The sequence below is a fragment of the Miniopterus natalensis genome, chromosome 2 (genome assembly GCF_054644295.1).
Source record: "Miniopterus natalensis isolate mMinNat1 chromosome 2, mMinNat1.hap1, whole genome shotgun sequence".
NCBI classification, from domain to species: Eukaryota; Metazoa; Chordata; class Mammalia; order Chiroptera; family Miniopteridae; genus Miniopterus; species Miniopterus natalensis.
In genome coordinates, this window is record NC_142082.1 from 107000721 (window position 1) to 107023051 (window position 22331).

Below are 22331 nucleotides of genomic sequence, written 5' to 3' on the forward strand. Positions count from 1 at the left end.
TCTCCTCTGCTAATCTACAGCATGGCTTCAGTCCTCTCTGCAGGCACATACGGGAACTGGGCAGAGGGGAGGGACCAGAAAAGGCAATGGCCTGTCCTAGGGGCTAGCTCTGCACAGGGCTTCTCTCACTTGGGTGTCAGAACAAGAAAGGGTATGTCCTCCAAGACTGAAGGGGAATGAGCACAGCTGACCCCAGGTTTCCCCACCAGAGCCACTTCTTGAGGTCCAGTCTGCACTCAGCACAGGCTCAGGGCCTGTTCCCAGTGAGCACAAGATCAATAAACAGATAAATGCATGAACAAATAGAGGATGACTTACCTTCTAAGAAACCCTCTGCCGTCCATATATTTGCCTATCACAGAGCCGGATCTCTGTTTCCAGCTTGCCTTGGCAGCAGCTGTGTTTGCCTTGGCTGCCTTATCTTTCTGTAGAAACACAAAAAGCCCTCAGATTCTTGCCTGCTGGTTCGTCCCAATGTTTGAACAGAAAGGGCTCAACTTTCCCACTCATAGGTCAGGCCCTAAACAAAACTCTGAAGTAAACAAACGATGTTCTGGTCTCGCTGCTAGCACCCACCTGCTCTACCCTTTTGCCACCATCTCTCACCAGAATTCCTCCACTTCCTGTCTAATAACCTAATCAAATGAACCAATACCCAGTTTAGAGCCTGGGGTCCATGATATGGTCCTTCACAGGACTACTGATAATTTGCAAGAGCACAAGTAAAAAGAGATAAATGTGGAATGTATAGGGAAAATGTTTATGGACAGAAAAGACTCTGTGCCTCTTTAAATCACACTCTCCAGTGTGTCACCAGTTCCTTTCATTCCCAAAGTCTCAGATATGAGAAAGAAAGTAGCCCAGAGGATCAATTAACCCAGTGCCCTGTCCACAGCTACTAAGCTACATAAGGCATTTCAAACCCTCTGTGGACTTGGGCTGGGTGTGGATAAATGGCTCACACATCTGTAACGAAGAGCCCGGGTTGGGTGGGAGCTTACACCCTCTTTGCCAATGCTCCCCAACGGTCCCTAGAAGAATCTCTCATTAACCAGCCATCCCCATGAATCCTGATGATCCTTAAGGAGGGTGGGGTAGGACTCCCCAGGGCCTCTGAAGGTAGGACTATAAAGATTCCAAGTTAATCTTTAATTATTATCCAGCAGGAACATGATTTTATCCCTCTTTCTTCTATTCCCCACAAGGGTTATTAAGTCCATTCCCTTTCCAAAGTGAGATGAGTTTGGCAGGTGAGGGGAAGCAAGGTCAAGGGATTAGGATGACATTTGGTTGGAAGTTTTAAAATAAATTCGGTGTTACTCTAAAACAATCATAACCATTTCACTCATTAAACAAACATGTAGGCTGAAGCCTTGCTCTACTAGGACACATGGTGGGCAGCAGAGGTGTTTGCTGCGAGTCAGTGATAGAAAAGAAACAGTGGAACAAGGCCCCTCCAGGATTTGCTGTTATAAACTAGGACGCACTCATTCAGGGCACACTGGCTGCCTCCTGTGACTGCATTTAGGCCACTATTCAGCTAAGGGTCCAGCGCAAGATTCCTTTATCCAAGAGTTGTTCTCAAAAATCCCTACAATTTGGGGGGGGGGGGAAGGGTAAGAATTCCCTTTCCTCATATGGTAGTCGGGGTCATGGCCCAAGGAGGTGAATGACTTGCCCAAGGACACACGTGAAATTCATGGTGTGATAATTCTAATAATTAAAAACTCGCACCAATCAGTCCTGCCCCCATTTTTCTTCCCTTTAGAGCATCCAACAACTGCTGCCTAAAAGGAATGAAAATAGGGGAATGTGAGATCCTGGATTTTGTTTAATGCAGCCTACAAGGAAGATTTTAAATAAATATAGAACTCTGTGCTATTTGGGAAAGTATGTAAGTGTGGTCCTCAGGTATGGAGAAGCAGGGTTCCCGCAGGGTAAAAAAATTGTGCATAAAATCAACTATGTAAATTGTAAAACATACATTTGAATTTATCCTATGACAGTGGAAAATGCAAATTTTTCACCAAGAGATAAAAATTTTAATGAAGAAAAGAGCTGCGAGCACTTTGGGGTAAAGTGATCATGACATTTCAACTGCGCCATCTCATGGATAGAATTACCATTTCTACATAAATGCGTGACCCTCCCTAATATTTCTGACTTGTTATGCCAAGAGGGAAGTGTGTGACTTCATGGAAAATTAACACACTGTTACCCTGGAGGTCACCCTGCATTTTTATTATTTTCAAAAAAGCATATGCCATGGTCCTGCCACACAGAAAGGAGCAACCAGACCCCGAGCTTCAGGACATTGTTGGCCAGTCCTGTGCTGGCTGCCACTGGACCGTAGTCCTTGTCTTTCCCCAGGGGAATGGGGCACCAGGCACTTACCTGAAAACATATGTCCCGTTCATCCCGAAGGTGCTTGTTCCGTTCCCTGTGGTGGAAAAGGGGAATCTATTCAAACATGGAGTTTGCAGTCGACAGAGCCAATAACAGCGGTTTGCCCGTGGGTTGGATACAGAGGCGGCTTGGTGTGGGAGGCCCAGGCAGCATGTGGAGCCTCTTTCCTTAGAGACTGTGGTTAACGGCAGAGGGTAGTCTGTGTAAATCAACTCGGAGGAAGGGGGTAGACAGAACGGCCATGCGGCACCCACGCCCTTCAGATCACGCACTGGTCTGTGCCATCACCAGGGCAGCCTCCCCCAGGGCGCCCAGGAGTTCCAGCTGCGCATGTGAATCGCTCCGAGGGCTGTGTGTCCTCTCTGAGCCATTCATTTGTGCCTATATCCACTCAACAAGTGTCTCCTGGGCACCCACTCCTTGCCAGGCACTGTGCCGGCTATCAAGGTTATGCTAATGAACAAAAGAAGAAGCTCCTGCCCTCGGAGAATTTGTGTTTTAGTGCAGCCGTAACTGTTGCTGAGAAACAGAGAGTGGGAGTGAAATACAGTGTGTCAGAGGGCAGAGCGGTGTTTCGATAGTGTGGTCAGGGGAGGCCTCGTTGAGAAGGCAGCAGCTGAGCAGATTCATAGGAGGAGCAAGGAGCTCTGCAGGTATTTGGGGGAAGAGCATCATAGGCAGAGGGGGCTGCCAGGGCAAGGCCTGGGGCTGGGGTATGTCTGGTGTGCCTGAGGGGCAGAGCGTAGGGCCGCGGGCGCTCAGAGGGGGAGCATCAGGAGACAAGGTCAGAGGACAGATAGAGGAGGGACCTGCCATTCATGGCCTGTGGGCCGTTGTAAGAACTTTGACTTTGACTCCAGATGAGAGATAAAGCTGTGGAGGGTGGGCGTGGGATGGCCGAGGAGTGTTCTGATCTGACTCAGGTTTTCAAAGGCCCCCTGTAGCTGCTGTGCCAAGAACAGACTGCTGGGGACAAGGGTGAGCCCTGAAAATTGGCCAATATTTTAAGCAACACGTTGGTCATTGGTTCTTCTGTCAGTGGACCAGTGGTAGGAAAAGCCTGACTAGAGGGTGAGAATGTGAGGAAAGGAAATGGAGACAGTGAATATAAGTGCAAACAATTATTTTGAAAGTTTTATTGAAAGTAATTAAAGAAAGGGAAAGTAGCTGGATGCGGAAGGGAGAACAAGAGATACTATATAAGAAATATTATAGTAAGTTTATAGGTCTCTCCAAAGGGAGGGCACAGTGTGGTCTGACTGTCATCATTGTAACGTGGCCACTTACTGGGCACAGACCGTGGGCAGGCACTCCACTAAGCGAGCTGCTCACGGCAGGTGCAGATCTGAGACAGGCCGGAGTAACGGCCTCAGTGGCCGGGGCTGCAGGACACACTGAACGTGCGGTTGTTCTGTACCAGCTGCATGCATCTGGAGAGCAGGCAGGCACACAGCCCGGGCCTTCAGAACCAGTGGGGAGGGACAGGGAAGGTTCTTATAAACCCTGAGGATGCAAAGGGAGCTTCTCATGTCGGAACGACCCTCTCTCTGTACAGATAGTGATGTTAGCAGCCTTGTGCCTGGGGAAGGCTTGGGGAGCCCGGGAGCTACATCTCTATCGGGGAGTTTGCTGCTGTTTCATGCTTTGTGTGGCCATGCCCAAGCAGAAACTTCAGTACTGAAAGAAATGCTAGACTCTTTGCATGTGTCCACTTTCCTTCACAACACTCCCTTGTTGTGATTGCTGCTCACATCTATCATCTGAGTCTCAAGCCTGGGAGGTGGGAGGGAAACTAAGACTCAACTGGTTAGGTCAATTGTCCCAGGTCACATACGGTAATGAGGGGCAGTGCTGGGTCTTGAACCAGATTCAGATGCAAAGTATGTGTTCCTGACCAAGTGCCCTGAACTTCCTTCCATTTGCTGCACTTCCCTTAGGAGGGGGCAGTCCCCTCTGCATCCTGTCACATCACGGCCACTGTCCTGATTCCACCACAACCACCACCCTCCACATTCCCGCTCTTCCCACCCCACCCCTCTCCCAGTTTTCTCTCCTCAGTTTCTGTTTCCCCATTGCTCTGGGTCACTACCTGAGACTTCACCGTGGAGGAGAGACCTGCCGTGGGGCCTTCTCCCCACATCTCAGCTTTCGCCAGTTGGCAGAGTCTAAGCTTGGTAACAGTGCGGTAGCTCCAGCCACGTGGTTCTGCACAATGCTGGTCTCCACTAAAAAGACTGAGTGTCTGCGGAGTGCTGCGTTGCTATTCCCCTCTGCTCATTCGTGTTGGATCTGCCCTTTTCTTGTTTTCTAAGTATAACAGAAAGGACAAAACCAAAAATGTCCTTGAACATCTTAATCCCTTCCTTTCACTAAAGCCTTCCTAAGAATCAATGTCTTCTCTCAAATGGTTGAGAACTTGGCCACCTAAGAACCCCTTTTGTCTCCCTGGCCTTTGGGGCCTGTTGGAATCATGTGCCGAGTGCAGCAAATCTGAAAGGCATTCAGTCTAAAGCACTTTTCCATTTGGTAGCATCATGAATGTCAGACACGGTGACCTTAGCTTGCTTTCAGATAAAAGCAAAATAAAAGCTTCATAACTTACCTGATTTAAAAGCTCTGCACTTTACAAACCAGAACCCAAGGTCCTTCTGCCTCATCGCTATGCCCAGGAGGTGTTCGGCAGGCAGCAGGCACTTAGAAACCTCAGAGGCAAAACTGAAAATGCCATCTTTCCCCTCACAGGTTTGGTGGGTTTTGGTTTGGCTTGGTTTCCTGGCACATTCCAGACCAATGAGCTTTGAATTTACAACGAGTTTTAGCAGGCTAAGGAAACTCCCTTCCTGGTGCTGTTTGGATTCATTTGTAGGCAGACCTCGGAGATTGCTGACCATGGCAACAAAGCGAGTGTCGCGATAAAGCAAGTCACGTGATGTTTTTGTTTTCCCAGTGTGTATAAAAGTAATGTTCAGTCTACACTGTAATCTATTAAGCGTGCAATAGCATGATGTCTAAATAATGTACAAACCTTAATTTAAAATTACTTTATTGCTAAAAAGTGCGACACATCACCTGAGCCTTGTTATGCCAACAGGCTTGCCGGATGCACGGTTGCCACAAACCTTTAATTTGTAAAAAAAAACCACAATATCTGCAAAGCACAGTAAAATAAGGTGTGCTTGTACTCATTCAAAAACAGGAACGGAATATGGCAGGATAAAGAGAATCAGCCTGATGTGGATCTCAGTTCTGGCTCCACCAGTGAGTCGCTGTGTCACTTCTGGTAAAATATCTCATTTCCTTACAGCGACTTCCTCAGTTAACTCCTGTATTAACAACTGCCCTACTTTCCCAAGGTTTGTTGACGATGACAGGGATACTATGGCTGGCACAGAGTGGATGCTCAATAAATTGAGTTCCGCTCCTACTTGAGCAAGGGCGGTGCAAGGTGCTGTGAGACACCGAGAAGGATGAGGCAGGGCCCACCCACAGCGGCACAAACTGGAGAGCGCAGTGGGCGTGTGTGTGGAGGGGCCGAACACCATGGAGAGGGTGGTGCTCGGCTGTCCACACAATATAAGGGCAAGGGAAATGAGGGTGCTCTCTCAGTGGTTACGTTTTTCCAGCGCGTAGGGAGGGCAGACTCAGCCTGGCCCCCAACCTGAGGCACCTGGGACGTGCTCTCAGAACACGTCCGGTGCTGACCCACCTCAGGAAATCCAGCTGCTTCAGGAGCCCCGACTTCTCCCGCTGCAGACTCTCGGTGACCCGGTACACTTCCCTGAGGAGGCAAGCAGCAGTGATGAGCGGCTGCTCTGCGGAGCGTGAGCTATGGGGTGTAAGGCGCTCAGGACCCCTCACACTGGAACCAGCAGGCGGTGGGGACACCAGGGGGACAGAGGGGTTTAGAGGAATATGGTCTTCCTTGGAGAGCACCTGTCACCTGCAAGGGCTCACAGCCATAATCTCAGTTGTCACAGACGCCTTATTTGAAAAGTAGAATCATCCCCATTTTACAGACACAGTCAAAGAGGTTTGATAACTCTCCCAGCCCACACAAGCAATCCAGGGTCCTAATCAAGGCCGCCTGGCCCCAGACCTGCTCTTTCCGAAGCCACTCACGCGCCACCTCAACATGACTCTACGATAGATAATGGCACGCTTTTCCCAGGCTCCAAAGGGTCCTGCCACCCAGAGCTCAGGGAATTAGAACCAATATTCTCCAGGCCAGTCTTGGAGGGTGAAAGCAGAGCTGGTATTCTTTCCCCCTGGATGCTGGATTAGCTTATTTTGAGCTCTCGAAGAATCATTTTCCTGCTTCACCTTCCCCCAAAGTGTCCAATCTGTTCTCAGATATCTGGGGTTTCCACTCTTGGGCACTCATTGTTTCACTTAGGATTTCTTTTCTCTAGCTATTAATGCATCAGTTATAATCAGTCGTTTCTATCACAGTGTGGACATGTCAATCATATCAGGAGTTCTGAGGAAGGGAGAGAGAAGCTGAGAGTTACATGGGTGGCTGGAAGGCAACTTAGCAAGGTGGGGGGGTGTCCAGCTTGTTTACATCTGTATCCGCACTGCAGGGCCTGGCAAGGGGCAGAGTCAACAAGAAACAGCAGAAGGAAAGAAAGAAGAGAGGACAGGAAGGAGGGCTAGGGAGGGAAGGAAGGCAGGATGGGAGAAGAAAGAGAGGAGGGAAGGGAGGGAGGGAGGGAGGGAGGGAGGGAGGGAGGGAGGGAGGGGGGAGGGGGAGGGAGGGGGAGGAGGGGAGGGAGGGAAGGTGTAAGTTGGGAAGGTATTCAACACCACTCAGGGAAGAAAGGAAAAAAGCAGAATCAGGTGACACTGGAAAATAAACCTCGCGTAACTTCACAGTTTTGCCTCCATCCTTTCCTCTCTGCTCTGCACCATGGTTCACACAAAGAATCCGAAGCTTCGCCTCTCCAAACCACAGCACGGCATGTAGTGTAGGGAGCATCTTACAGCCTGATAATTTCGTCACCTTCCAGAAGCTGTCAGGGCACCTGGATTGTGCACACACTGGCCTGGACAAGGACAGTCACCCTCTGCCACCCTATCAATGTCATTATTGAGCTGGTGAAAACAGAACCAGCTTGCTGGGTCCATAAGACTCTCGCCAAGCTCACAATAACCTGGTTCCTGAAGAGGTATCTGTGGTGAGCTCCCCACCCCTTATAGAATAATTATAAAGTCAATTTAGGACAGTAACAGACTGAATCAAATTCTAAGTTCACCTCAGACAATCCTAATTAAGCAACAAAACTTCTCTGGCTCCTGCAGAGCTGCAAATCCTTAACATTTTATTGCCAAATTAATTTCAACTTGAGGGAAAACAATGTATTTCCCATTATCCAAACTGGGTCCCCAAATCGCTGTCTAGGATTCTGCTCTGATTAGCAGAGTTAGAGCTGCCCCCTGGCTGCCTCTGTGCCGGGGAGCTAAGCTTGCTTGGCCTGGCTTTGTGCACCCCAACCCCGGTCCTGCTTCTCTCCTGGGGCAGCAGGGAGCAGAGCTTTCTCCCTGCTGAGGAAAACCACTCATTGGAGATCTCAGGTCTGAGTTCTCCCAGGGTGTCTGGCTGAGGACCCAATTCCTAAATGAGAAGGTGTCCCAGGTCTTCTCTGGCCCTGTTTTCACAGAACCAGCTGACTCCTGGAGTTATACCAACACACACATATTACATTACATATCGATGCAAACACATCTGTCCATTTGTCTAGTAAACATACATCCAGTTGGATGGATAAAGATAGATATACAGCTGACCCTTGAACAATGTGGGGGTTAGGGGCGCCAATCCCCTGCTCAGTTGAAAATCCGTATAATTGAAGTCGGCCCCCCACTTACACAGATTCCCACTAATCGGGAATAGAAAATACAGATGACCTTTACATGAGCTAAGCGGACTCACACAGTTCAAGCCCATGTTGTTCAAAAGTTTCTCACACACACACACACACACACACACACACACACACACACACACACACATTCAGATTGTTTTGTGCTAACAAAAAGAAAAGCATTTCTGAAAAAAAAGGCACTTGGATATTTCATTAAATGACCTTGAAAGTCCCTCTAACCTAGACATTCTAAAAGTTTATATTGGTAATATATGAACTAAAAGGGAAAGAAGTTGCCATTTTCACAGGAGTGGTTGGCGAAAGGTTTATGGTTGCCGTTAGGGAACTGCTGTTGGTTATGTTTTTAGGAGATGGATGAGTTATGGAGCACACTCCGAAGTATACTGTCAAGTGAAAAATGCAGGCAAATGCAGAATAATGTGCTGCCATTTTGTAAATGAAAATCGGGGGGGGGGGGGGGGGGGAGGCACTCGCACTTGCAGATGCATAGAGTTCCCTGGAAGGATCCCCAAGAAACTATGACTGGTGGCGTCTGGGTAGCTGGAGGCCTGGAGTGATGGGGCAGGGAGTAGGGGCAAACCTTTTTTTGAGTGTATAGCCTCTTGTGCCCTTTGAATTTTGTGCCTTGTCATAAACTACCCCCCAAAAAAGTTAATTAACAAAATAAGCAGAGAGGTGCTGCTTTCCAGCTGGCCTTCATCTTTATATTACCTTCCCGGCTTGCCTGTTTTTTCTTTATCTTATTTGAAAATCTAGTTCTCCTTCCTTGAACATCTTCAGAGAACAGGAACATTAATTTGCCCACTCAGAATTCTAGCTGATAAATGACTAAGTCTGTTTATCTCTGAACCGCACCCTTTCCCCTCTCAGCTGCTCCAAAGCAGCATCAAGCAGCACGACACTGTCAGGAGAAGCAGAGAACATCAGAACTAGGCTCTGCCCCATATTCTGGCACTAACTAGCTGTGTTGCTTGGGGTTGGTCACTATACCTCTCTGACCTTCATTTTCTTCATTTATAAGATGAGAGATGGATTAGAGTATTAAGGTCCTGTCAGTCCTGTGGGTCTGGGATTCTGTTCTACAGAGAACGAGCTAAGGCTCTCTCTGCCCTTCTCTCCTGACCTCCCTGGACAGGACAGGATATGCTCTCCTGGGCTCCAGCACACTTTCTGACTGCACAGGACATTGCGAGTCTCTCCAAACCAAGTCATGACAGTCTGGAATCATTTATCTTTTCCTCCTAACCCTCCTTCCCTCTTTTTTAATTTCCAACATCCAGAGACTGTATCTCTGGCGTGGTTAATTAAGATAAGGCGTCGGGAAGATTTTAATCCTCGTGTTGTGATGTGTTGTGATCGGGTACTGCATGCTGGGTGCTCATTTCCATTTGCTGTTCTAATGCCTGTGCCTTCAGATGTTTGTTGCTTTTAGAACTTGATTGAATTTTAAGAGCCTGAATCCTTAATTCTGTTTGTAAAGTTAAATGCCTGTGCCTTGTTGACCTGCTCTCAATGAGGAACTGATTTTGCTTGTTTACAATGAAATACACTGTCCTTGCATTGGTCACCCAAGAATTGGAGTGGAGGGGTTTTGTTTTAAGTCAGCTACTTGGGAATACATGTACATAGACATAGACATAGACATAGACATAGACATAGACATAGACATAGACATAGACATATACGTGTGTCTATATATTTAACTGGAGATATCTTACTAAGTAAAACTTTAAATCCAAACACCTCCTTTCATCCTAGGTAATCAATCCCACACACATGTGAGGCAGACAGCAGGACAATTTGATCTCGGCTGATGGATCAACATTTTGCCAATAGTTCCACAGAGTGAGGGCTTTTACTTTTGAACAAGGAGCGTGAACATGCTGCCCTTTCCTATGAAATCAGACTTTTCATCCTACCCAGCACAGGACCAGGCACACAAAAACATTTTGCAGAATGGATGGATGAATAAATGAATGAGTGTATGAACAAATGAGTGACTGAATGGTGGCCAGTCCAATGCCTGTCTCAATATTTTCTAGCTGGTTCATTATTCCCTAGGAGGTCTCAGCAAGATATGTCTAGCACTAAGCATCTTGGACAGATGCTGAAAACCTCCGTACCTCAGTTTCCTCATCTAAAAATCAAAGTTGATGATAGGAGTCCCTGCCATGTCAGGATGCTGTAAAGGTCACATGAGATAATGTCAAATTAGTGACATGAGATATGCTGCATGCCCAGCACAATATCTGGCACAGAGTAGTTTTCAATAAATATTTGCCAAATAATAAGTACATAGATGTATAGAGAAATGAATGAATAAATGAACAAGTGTGATTCCTCTTCCTGGGCCTCGGAGTGCATTTGGTCTGAAAACCTAACACTCCTACAAGAGAAATGCTGATATTCCTCAGCAACTTCTCCAGCTTAACACATAGCATGCCCCTTGAACCTGCTCAGGGGTGCCTCTGCCTCACAAGCTGAGCCCTGCGGCTGACACCAGAAGCAGTTCAGTATCAAACCAGGCCCTGAGAGGTGTGGGGCTCCCCCCACCATGAAGGAAACACTGGTGGGGGAAAAGTAGCAGAGCTAGAGTGAAGGTTCCTGGGCACCGTCATATTCCCCATCCAGTTATATATCAACCTGGGAAGTCGTCAGGCTTCACTCTCATCCACTTCAGTCTCCCAGGTCTCTAAACTATGACAGTCATGTCTGGTCTGCCTGCTCACTCAGTATTTTCTCACAAAATGAAATATATTTGTTGGTTGGAAAACATCTTTCTGATCACACAATAAATTTTCCAAGAACAGAGCTGTATATTTCTCGTCATCCTAGGTAATGCTCAGCACAGCACTGGTCTGCTTAATAGTTTCAGAATCCTAGGCGAGATCCAGAAAGCAAGAAGCCCATTCCCATTTTACAGGCAAGGGGACAGGGTGTCAGAGAAGGGAGATTGCACGATCATCACAGGGAGGGAGCTAGAGAGCAGCGATGGGGGTACCTGAAGGCCAGACTCACATCTCCTTCTCCTGGTGGAGTTTGCAGGCCTCTTGCTGGAGGCTTTCCAGCTGTTGCTGGGCATCCTGCAGCTCTCGGGAGGTCCGCTCCAGCTCCCGGGCCAGCTCCTGGTTGGTGAGTTTCAGCTTGGTATTCTCGGCCTTGGTTTCATGTTTGTCATTATGCAGGGCTGTGCACTGGCCCTCCAGCTGGAAAGGAATGGGGGACAGAGAGGAATGGCGGGCAAGGCCTGCCCTGGCCTCACCTAGCTTTCTCCACTTACTTGGTGGGCAGGGACCACTGCTATACCCCTCACTGCCCTCGAACCTCCCTAAGCTTTGTCCTGATCCTTCATTTGCACGTACAGTATACACTTTAGGAGGCAGGAGGAGCTTCCAGAGCATATCTCATCTCTCCCGTCTCCACAGGGCTACTAGGAAAGGAAATTCCACATCCATCTGCATCTCTTACTTCAATGACGATCATCATCATCATCTCATCAATGGCCTTGATGTCTACCACAAATACTTCCTATTGTCCCTTAAGCCAATTTCTTCTCCTAGTCCATCAATGGAATGGAAAACAGTTATGGGGCATCCTCATAAAACGTCCTTTCCAATTCTGAACACTGAGAGTAAATCTATCTATTACCTCTCCTTCTCTCAGCTATGTAAGTCCAGTTCCTTTAATCTACAGAAGCTCTGTATGGTAACCAGAGACCCTGAAAATTCATAAGAAATAGCTAAAACAGGTCAAAGCAAACATGTTCTTAAAGCAACTAAAACCTGCATTTGTGCAACTTCAGCTTTTCTTAGCTGGTGATTATGCCCTGCAGAGCTTCCAACCCTCTCAACAGAAGAAGCATCAAGCTAAGGCAGGTTGATTATGATAAATTTAGTCCAATGAATGCAGCCGGTAAGGGGGGGAGGAAGAAGCAATGAGGAATTTTGTGTGACTCTCAAGGGGCTCCTGTGTAATCAGGTGAGCGTGCGGTAAATAAACCGAGTGGAATCATTCACGCACGGGGATAACTCTAGTTGGTAAGAACTTAATACACAATAGTGAGGAGGGGAAAGAGCAGCGGAAGCAAAGTACAGCTGTGGAAGGGGGACAGGAGGACAGCTGGCAGTTCCTGGAGCTGAAATCATCTTGATGCCGAAGAAAGCAAGCAAAATCCATAGACTGGGGAGCAGCAGGAGTGGAGCAGTCTCCAGCCTTAGCATGGGGTGTCTTCAAGCATATTTAATATGTTGCTAAAAATAGCCCTCTCTATTCAAACAGAAGCAATGTGTCTGGGTCTGTCCAGGGCTGGATTCCTTCCAGCACAAAACAAAACAAAACAGGAGAACAAGGGGCACTCTGGCTTCTCTCCCCCACGAGCCCTTGCTTTGGAGAGGAGGCTGGGAGTGTGAGGTTTGTCTAGGTAACCGATCTTCCTGGGGTCATTGGCCGGGTGCTCCCAGCCATAGTGGATGGACACTGCCCTGCACAGTGCACCTCCCAGCCTGCCCGCTGCAGGCATCAGAGGAGCATCTGCTCTCTGCATCCATCCTGCAAGATGATGGAACAGTCACAAAGGAGGCTGATGAACCTCACGCAGGGGAACCCAGGGATGGGGAATTTGACCTTCGAAGAGCCTCTTCCAGCTGGAGGCACCCATGGTCATCCTGGTGGGAAGACATTACTGTGCAGCCTCCCCCAAACTACCAGAGACTGTGTCCCTTATACCCCGGCATTCCCCTCTTCTCTTATACAACATGCAGGAAACAAATTAATGTTTTGGCATCCGGGTGGCTCCTGGGCACAATTATACGGCAATGTCTGCAGATACTTCAAGGGAGAATTCTCAGCAACTTCTCAAGTTAAACACCTGGCATTGGAGAAGCAAAGGCTTTATCTTGGGATCATCTGTGATTTCAGATGCTATCTTGCACAGCTAAATGGTTCCTCTCAGATTGAAAAAAGAGAAGTCCTTAAGAGAATGGCAGGGAAAGTGGGCCAGAGCCAGAGAAGAGGAAGCAGTGAGCTGGGCGTCTGAGGACACGGCATACCCGCTTCTGCTTCTGGGCGAGCTGCTCCAGCTCCTGCTCCTTAGATAACAGCTTCTGCTCCAGCTCCTGACTGCGGGCCTGAAACCGCTCTGTGTCCTATCAAGCCAGAGACAGGGACATGTGAGGCCTAAACACGCCTGGGATGAAAATTTTTTTCCCACCTTAAACCTGCTCAACAGCAGGGCCTGCCCATCCTTGTGGACTTTGGGACCCTCCCACAACACTCCAGGGCTTCAGTGACCTGCCAGCTGTTTGGTGCCCAATGAGATGGAGAGAGTGCAAGTGCTCGGTGAGACTTGACTGGTGATCATGCACTGCCCCCACCCCCCAAAAGAGGCAATGTCAGTAAGTGGGGGAATACTGAGCAGGGAGAAGAGAACAGGGACCTGAGCTCAAATCTCAGGCTGTCTCCTCATCTGTAAACTGGGAGGTGGATTATCCTTCCATTTGGATATTCTGTTCCACATTGGGCCCTGACATTTGATCCCTTAAATGGCCCTTGCTCTGGAAACAACAGGGAATCACTTCTGCGGGTCTAGGTCCTGTTTCCCCACCGTGGCTGAGGTTTCCCCTGCCTCCTGATGTATCTGCCCCCTGTTCAATAGCCCTTCCCTCCCATCCCGGAACTGAGCTGCCCCACCCAGGATGCAGAGGTCCTGACAATGCAGGTGCGAAGGGACCTGGTTGTGGGATAAAGAGGAAAGTGTGTAGGTTGTTAGGATGCCTGACACTCTCAGCAGAACCTGGAATGGTGTAAGGGCCCTGAGCTGGGTGCCAGGAGACTCGGGTTCCAGGCCCTGCCTTGCCCAACTAACTTGCTTCATTCTTCTAAATCATGGTGTCTTTGTACATAGAACAGAAACAAAAATACCCTCACCACTTGTAGCTTTCCACTTGCCCAAAGGCAGAACACAGGTGCAACCCACATAGGCAGAAGAGAAACCATTATAACCTCTACGTAACTTGCTACAGCAGCCCTGGGTTCCCCATCTCATGGAACAATGCCTTCCAAGGAGGACAGCCCTGGAGGCTGCACGGGAGGGACAGCTCTGTCCTGGCTGGCAGGTTGGGCATGACCGTCAAGGATCATGACCGCTCTCAGGGCAGAGGACTTTGGATACCTCTGTTCAAAGGCTCAGGGTATTTCTTGGGCTCATCCTTTGTAGATGCTATCTGGTTCTTTTGCCCATTTTCAGGCAGGTAACTGCAGCTCAGGGACAGCCTGTGATTGTCCTCATCTCAACCACATGCAATGGCAGAGGCAGATATGATGAGGCAGCTCATGCTCTCAACTTCTGTTATAGGGAACCTGCTTCATTCGGCTTGTCTGCCGCTCACAGAGCAGGTACCCGATGGGCAGTGCCGGGGAGGAAAGCAGCTCCAGGTCCCCACGCGGACGCTGCCACCCCATGATGGGCCTGTGGAGTGTCTTACTGCCCCACCAGCACAGAGTTTTGAAGAGTCTATCACCCTGGAGCTGGAGTGTGCAAGTGACTAATATTTCTCCCGTGGTCAAACAACCTGATAAATGTAGAGGCACGTTCCAAACCCTGGCCAGAGGGTCCTGCTTTTTCCACTCTATCATAAACTGTAACACCACTGTCCTCACACTGTGGTCAGGCAAAGCCTGCGCATCCAAAGGCTTAGTAGGATGGGATAGCACATGCTAACAGTTCCCATGTTTATGCAAAAAACAGAAATCTAGGCACTGAGTCTGGAAGGTGTTTGCTATGGAGAAGGGAGATGCAGGGACCAGACGGCAGTAGGTAGGCGAGGCAGCAGCAGGGTCAGTCACCTGCCTGATACTAATTTGTCCTTGAATTTTTTCCTCCGACCTCTTCCCACTCCCAGTCCCCATGTGTTGGCCTACCTTTTGCTTGTAGAAACATACCCCTTTCTTAGCCAGGACCTTGCCCTGTCGTCATGGCCCAGGCAGAGGGGGAATGCGCCAGAGCTCAGCCCCTCTGGGCAGTAGGTCATTTGGGATAAAGCAAGTGGCTCTCCTACTGGGGTGGGGGGTGGCTGCTGTTCTCGGAAGACTATCTTAGGGTCTGCCAGGTGAGGAGTGTGTGAGCTCTGTCTGCCATATACTCACAGTATAAGCTCTGGCGCACTTGCCCCTCTGCCTGGGCCATGACAACAGGTCAAGGTCCTGGCTAAAGAAGGGGCACGTTTCACTATGCTAAAGGTTGGAGGGTAGCCAGAACGTTCTAAAGCTCTAAAAGAGAGCAGGGGGCAAGGTCTGGAAATGCTGACAAGTCTCCAATATTAAATAACATGATGGGCTTTTTCTGGAAGGCATCCAGACTCCCTCTCCATGTAAATGACATCTGATAATAAATGAAGCTGTGGCATAGATAATCAAAGGAGCATACAATTAAAAAATGATTCCAACCCACCTGCATTAGCCTGAGAAAGGAAGTTGTGACAACAGCCCAGGCTCAGTGCTGAGTGGCAGAGGATGATGTCTCTATGTGTGTCCCCCGAAATTTTATATGCTGTAGCCTAACCCCAAGGTGATGGTATTAAAATGTGTGGCCTTTGGGAGGTGATTGGTGCTCTTATAAAAGAGACCCCGGAGGGCCTTCTTGCCCCATCTGCCTTGTGAGGAAACAAAGAGTAGCTGGCAGTGCGCAGCCCGGAACAGGGTTCTCACCAGAACCTGACCACCCTGCTCTCAGACGTCCAGCCTCCAGAATGGTGAGAAATAAACGTTGTTGTTTGTAAGCCAACCAGTTTATGATATTTTTGTAATAGTGATCCAAACTGACTAAGACAGGAGGCCACTGTTCAAGATCGAAGACTCTTCTGCTGAGAACCTACCAAGTAAATAATTCAGAAATGGATAACAGAGTTTCTTGTAGTTTTGTTTCATGAATATGCTTTATGATATGGATATGCTTAGCTTAGTTTGGGAAAGGTAATGCTTTTACCATTTCTGACCTCCCAAGACAAATAGCAGGGCTAGGTAGGAGGCTAAGTGCCAGACTAGGAATAGGAAATGTGAGTTTTAAATTTTCTCCCATGGTATCTGAGAAAGATGGGATTTGATTTGTCTTGGGTATTAAATTTTCTAAGGGGAAAGGGTGGGATGTACAGGCTCTAAGGATGATCCCCTTAGGGAGCAGAATGGGCTGGTGCGTTTGGGTGAGCCTGCCATGTGGATCTAGAGACCAGCCAGTGTCAGACCCAGTCTTCAGGCTGCTCTAACTGGTAAAGCATGCACTTTCATCCCTTCATTTATTTATATGTTCACTTGTTCATTCTTTAATTGATCCAACAAACAATTGTTGAGCATGCATGGTCCAGGTGCTGAGGATACATTAGTAAGTAAAATTTAAATACCTTGCTCTTGCCCTGGCCAGTGTGGCTCAGTTGGTTGAGCACCGTCCCATGTACTGAAAAGGTTAATGGTTTGATTCTTGGTCAGGTCACATGTGTACAGGAGGCAGCCAATTGATGTTTCTCTCTCACATCAATGTTTCTTCTCTCTCCCTCTCCCTTCCTCTGTCTCTAAAATCAATAAAAATGTATTTTTTAAAAAATAAAAGATCACTGCTCTTGTGGAGTTTACCTGTTAGTAGGAGGAGACAGACACAATCAATAAAAATAAACAGGTACATTATATGCCATGTTTGAAGGTGACGAATGCCTTGAATAAATAAATCAAGCAGAGAAAGTGAGAACAGTAGTGCCATGGGTGAGGCATTGCGATCGTGACTTGGGAATGGAGTCAGAGTAGGCGAGATCAACCTGGCCCGCAGGGCCTAACACCGGGAGGGGTTCTTACTTTCAAGAGAAACTGCTCCTTCTCACTCTTGATTTGCTGCTCCATCTCCTCATAGAGATGCTGGATTTCTTCATCGTAAGCAGCAATTTTCCTGCAGAGATAGCAAAAGGAGCATCTAATGAGGTCTACACTGAAATCCCTTTATCCCACAGAAGCAAGTTCTGGAGCTTGGGCACCAGAGCCCCACCCAGAGCTGGGGTGGTGGGGTGGCACGGTGTAGGCCAGGTCAGCCAGAGGTGCAGGATCAAGTCCTCAGGATAAGCTGACCACAGAGGCCAGCGGGACCCTCTCCTCCTCCTGTCTCCCGCCCATCACTCCCGGCCATGCCCATGCTCCTCGGCGAAGCTGCCCTGGCTCCATCTTCCGTTACTCTGCTTTATTTCAACACCAAGGCCCTGGACTCTGCTACACTCACCCTCCCGCCTGCTGCTGACCCTTATGCTTGTAGACAACATGAAGTGTGGGCTTCTTTCCTGTTGGTTTCTTGTTCTATCTCATTCTCACTTTAGACGTGTTCTGTCCACCTGGCTACGTCAGCACCGTCTGAACTGCACTATCTCCTAAATTTGTGTGCTGAAGTTTGTGTGATACACATTTCTCATAAGATCTCAAAAGACTACATGACAATGACAACCACCGCTACTACACCCCCTAAAAAGGAAGGGGCCACACCTGCCCAGGTGCTCATGCCTTCTAGGCCCGGGGCCACAGGCAGACGGTATGGGATGGGTGAGGCTGGTTAAAGGCTGGAGTTACAATGAGATGTCTTCATTCCCTCTCAGCATTCTTTCCCTACTCAGAGGAGCCCCACAGGATGGGAAGGAAGCTCATAGGAACTGGGCTCCTACACAGAGATGAAGACAAAAGAAGCTGTGGGGACAAGGTTTGCAGGTCACCCTGGGGTTGTTCTTCCTTTTCTCCCAGTAATAGATCTTCCTTCAAATGCTCCCCAAATTCAAACAGGAAGGATCAGATATTTGCATTTGAACTGAGACTGGAAGTTATCACAACAGCACTAACGTTCCCAGGGGACTGCATTTTTATACCTTTCTTTGACTTGCAGTGAAAGGCCCTGTCTGCCCCCCACTCTCTGCCCTCTTTCTCTCCTATTAAGGGAACTCCAGTGAACAGGCTGAAGTCATGGCTCTCAAGGTCTGTTTTGAGCATGTAACACACACATCTTTCCCCCTCTGCCTTTGATTCAAGTAAGGCGACTTTAATAATTGAGGAATAATTGGTTTCAGTTCTAAGGGGTATTGGGGAGATTTCTGAAGAAAACATCAAGGATGGGCACGTATATATTCCCCTGAGCCTCCCATCATTTTAGCTTCTACTTCTCTATGTCCACTTGGGACTAATCCAGTGCCAGCTGTCCCTGATGCCCACTTGCTGCCCCTTCCTCACTTGTTGCCTGTCAGGGACATTAACACCACAAGCACAGACTGAGCAATGACTGAGGAGCCGTTTTGATTGGCATCCTTTCAATTCTACAGAAACCACCAAAGAGACGCAGACAAAGGAACTGGTATGAATCTCTATGGTCAAGGTCACTCATCAGAGTACCAGCCCTTGAGTTCCCTTTCTTAGCTGTACCTCCAAAACCAGAAACTTGACTTTGAGTGAGTGTGGCAATGGCCCTAGGATGTGCTCAGCAAAAGGTGACAGCTCTCCAAGACTTCCATGAGCCGCAGTCCTGTGTTTATCATTGTGTTTGACATTCTGGGTATAACATATCTTTTTGGCTAGGAATAAGAGATCTGTTCTTGGTAAATGACAGATGTTTTAGATTGTTACTTTTGTTCTAAGCTAACCCATAGCAATTACAAGAAAATCTCAGAAGGAAATAAGGAGCAGAGGCACCTGCTGTTAAATAGGAACATCTCAGGGACAGAAATGAATACAGTTTGCAAGAAATTTCAGAAAGAAGGATGGTCTCTTGGTCCCTGGAATTATCTTCCTGTGCTTGAAGAAATTCAGATGCTTAATGGCAAATGATGTCAAGGAAACTTTAGACAGCAGTTCCAACTATATAAATATTGGAGAACTAATAAAGTGAGATGAGAGGAATTAAAAATTTAATTTGGCTCTGTTAAAGTAATACTAATTACAGTCATTCATATAAGCTGTTTACCATTTATGCTTAAAAACCATTCAGAGCATTAACTCTGTACTATCATTAAATGTGTTACATTAACTTTGCTCTAAGTTTTATTTGATTAAATTGATAAACACTATGTTTTTGTGCTCACGGGTCAGTTTGCTAGTCTTGAAGTAATTTTGCAAACTGCTAAAAAAAGAAGACAATGGAGGGAAGGCAGATGTCACCTCTGAAAGGTGTGTAGTCCTGGCCCTCATTCACACGGACTGAGTCCGCTGCAAAGAAGCACTGGAGTCCAAGCGGGCATCAGTGATCCTGGGCCCAACCAGACTGGTACATGGAATGGAACCCAGCCTTTGGAAATGTGTTGGCTTGGCTGGCCTCCTGGGAGACTGCCCAAGCCTGAAAGACTTTTGAGGACGAGCCCTGACTTATGACCAGCCTGGATCAGACACATGATAAGTCAGCTTAGGAGTCAGAGCCTGGTTGCTGATCCCAGAGCCAGCTCATTTCCTCATGTTACCTTGGGCAATTGCTCTGACCTTAGATCCAAGGGCAGCACCTGCCCTGTGTTCTTCCCAGCACTGTCGTGATGAATGACAAACAAGAGGGCAGGTATGGAAAGCATTTGGAACTACCAAGCCTTAAATAAATGTAAGGGTTATTTATTATGGTAATTATTATCAGGGGCTGTGGAGTGCAAGGACCAGTGTTCCCCCAAGGGGAAGAGGGTCTTAGTTTCAAAGATAGAAGGGTTGCTGGGTTTTGAAAGGGTCAGAGGCAATCAGGAAGATGAAAAACAGAAAGCTTAGTCAATAAAAACCGCTGTCAGACCAAGCCGTTAGAGACAAGGCTGTGTGAAAGCACGAGCTGCAGAGCCAAAGCCTTCATCCACAGGGAGCTGTGAGAGCAATAATGGCAAGATATACTAAAAAGATCTGTGTGCACAGTGTGTGGTGTTTCAGCCAGGCACACCTTATTCTGCCATCAAAGGAAAAAGGCAACCAATTATGTTTGCTTATTATATACATTCTTGTTGCCACGATTTCTAAAACCACTCTTATTGCATGAAGCACACATAGACTTTGAAGTCTTCTCCATGAGATTTCCCCGTCTATTCCAACTCTCACTGATCCCCTTCTCTAAACTCTTAGAATACCACATGTATTTATGTGACATTTAATTTTAAAGTCCTGAACAACTGTTTCATTTGGGTTAATGCTGTCTCAACTAGGTTATAAAACTCAGATATTTATGCTACCCATCGAACCTATGCTCAAAATGTTAATGTTTGAGCACAAACTCAGAATGCATACCAAAATCAGAAGTCTGTGGACCATCTTGGGGTAACACCAGTTTCCAGGGGACTTGAAGAATTTCAAGACTGAAAGATTTGTCTGATCCAGCCACCTATTTTTCCAGTGTTAAAATCCTTGCCACAATATCCTCACTAAGTATTTAATCAAACTAAGTTAGAACATCTCCAGTGATAGGAAACTTGCTGGATCTCTAAGCAACTCTTTCATCTTTGGAATATTCTGGCTCATAGAAATATGTCGTTCTGTGACCATATCCCTCCTCTCCATTAAAAACCTTTCATATATTTGAAACAGCATTAAGACTTCAAAGAGTAGCCTTGGGTTCAGGCCATGCCTCTCTGCTTCCTCTAATCATGCATCACATGGATTTTTTTTTTTTTTTTTTGGTAAGTCCCTTCACCAAATCCTTTATGCCTTTCAAAATGGGCTTTAACTTGGTTTTCTCAGGTCATGGATCCCGAATTAAATGCCTTGTGTATGAAGATTGATCAGTATAGATTAGAGCTGGGTTATTGCCTCTCTTGCTCTAGATGCTGTATATCTATTCATGCAGTCTAACATCACATGACTTTTCTTGGTAGTCGCATCATAGTTGATGAATGCTAAACCCATTTGTCAAATAAAAACTCTAAACTTTATGGATCTGTGATAGTTTTTGTTTTAAAGATTGTGCTACTGAATCATCTCTCTCCCACTTTGTGCTTCTGCCATTGGCTTTTTGGATTTTGGCCAAATCTTAAATGTAATTCTGCTAGGTTTCATGTTTGTTAGATTCAGTCCATCTTCCCAGCCTGTATTAATGGATTCCAACAGGCTGTTCAGTGTACTCAATGACCTTCTGAATTTTGTTATATTTTAAATTTTCAATCATAATATAAGCTAAATAATCTATAATGTTGGTTTTGATTACTTCATTTATCTGAGAGTTATTTTGAAGACTTTTTAAAAAATATACAAACTATTGGTTTCCAGTTTTATTGTATTATAATAAGAGAATATACTGGTAAGGTATTTACTTTACAGAATCTATTAACCTTTCTTTTGTAACCAAAAACACTATCAATTTTATGTAAGTTCTATGAGAAGCATATGTATTTAAGCATGTATGGGGCACATACTCTACATTAGTCTCTTAAATTAAGCCTGCTGGTTGATGGTTTCAAATACTGTATATATTTAATATTCTTTTTGCCTGACTAATGTATCAAATTTGAGATAAGTTTATTAAATTTTTCTAAAAGTCTTCATAAATCTTGTTTTTATCAGGTTTCCTTTGTTTTTCTAAAAGCTCCTGCCTTATATATTTTGTTGCTATGTTGTTTGATACACAAAGTTTTATATCCGTTGTATTTTCTTTATGGATGGAACTTTATACTACGAAGTATGCCCCTTATCTGCCTTTATTTATGCCACTGGTAAAAATGTTGAACAAGACAAGGACAACAATCTATAATAAAGCTCTCTGAACAAGTAATTAATAATTGTGGACATAAATATTAAACCTGTCTTCTATTAGCCATTCTCAAACATCGCCCCCCCCCCCCGGGCAGTGTTTAATTATTTCATTGTCTGCTGTCTATGCTTATTTTAAGCTATATGTAGAAGAGGAGGCAGAGAAGAGATAGATGAAAGAAAAGGGAACGAAAGAGACATGAGTTCTCAGGGGGACAGAGAAACAAATGTGTGAAGGAGCCAGCCAGAGTAAATAATATTTATCCTCTCCTTTCACTATGATGGCTTCTCTAGCATATTCCAGGGTGGTCTAGGTCATAAGAACCCTGATGACAG

The 22331-nt window shown here is 46.7% G+C and overlaps 1 protein-coding gene across 1 annotated transcript in view; it reads right to left on the reverse strand.

Annotated features, from left to right (window-relative positions):
* The window catches only part of CRACR2A (calcium release activated channel regulator 2A), a 109246-nt gene that overhangs the window by 26106 nt on the left and 60809 nt on the right, over positions 1-22331 (reverse strand). The window contains exons 7-12 of the mRNA XM_016215292.2: positions 17127-17217; positions 13337-13432; positions 11307-11494; positions 6113-6184; positions 2395-2440; positions 319-425 (exon numbers count right to left, since the gene is read on the reverse strand). Of these exons, the coding sequence (XP_016070778.2) occupies positions 319-425; positions 2395-2440; positions 6113-6184; positions 11307-11494; positions 13337-13432; positions 17127-17217 (600 nt within the window). The remainder of the gene's footprint in view (positions 1-318; positions 426-2394; positions 2441-6112; positions 6185-11306; positions 11495-13336; positions 13433-17126; positions 17218-22331) is intronic.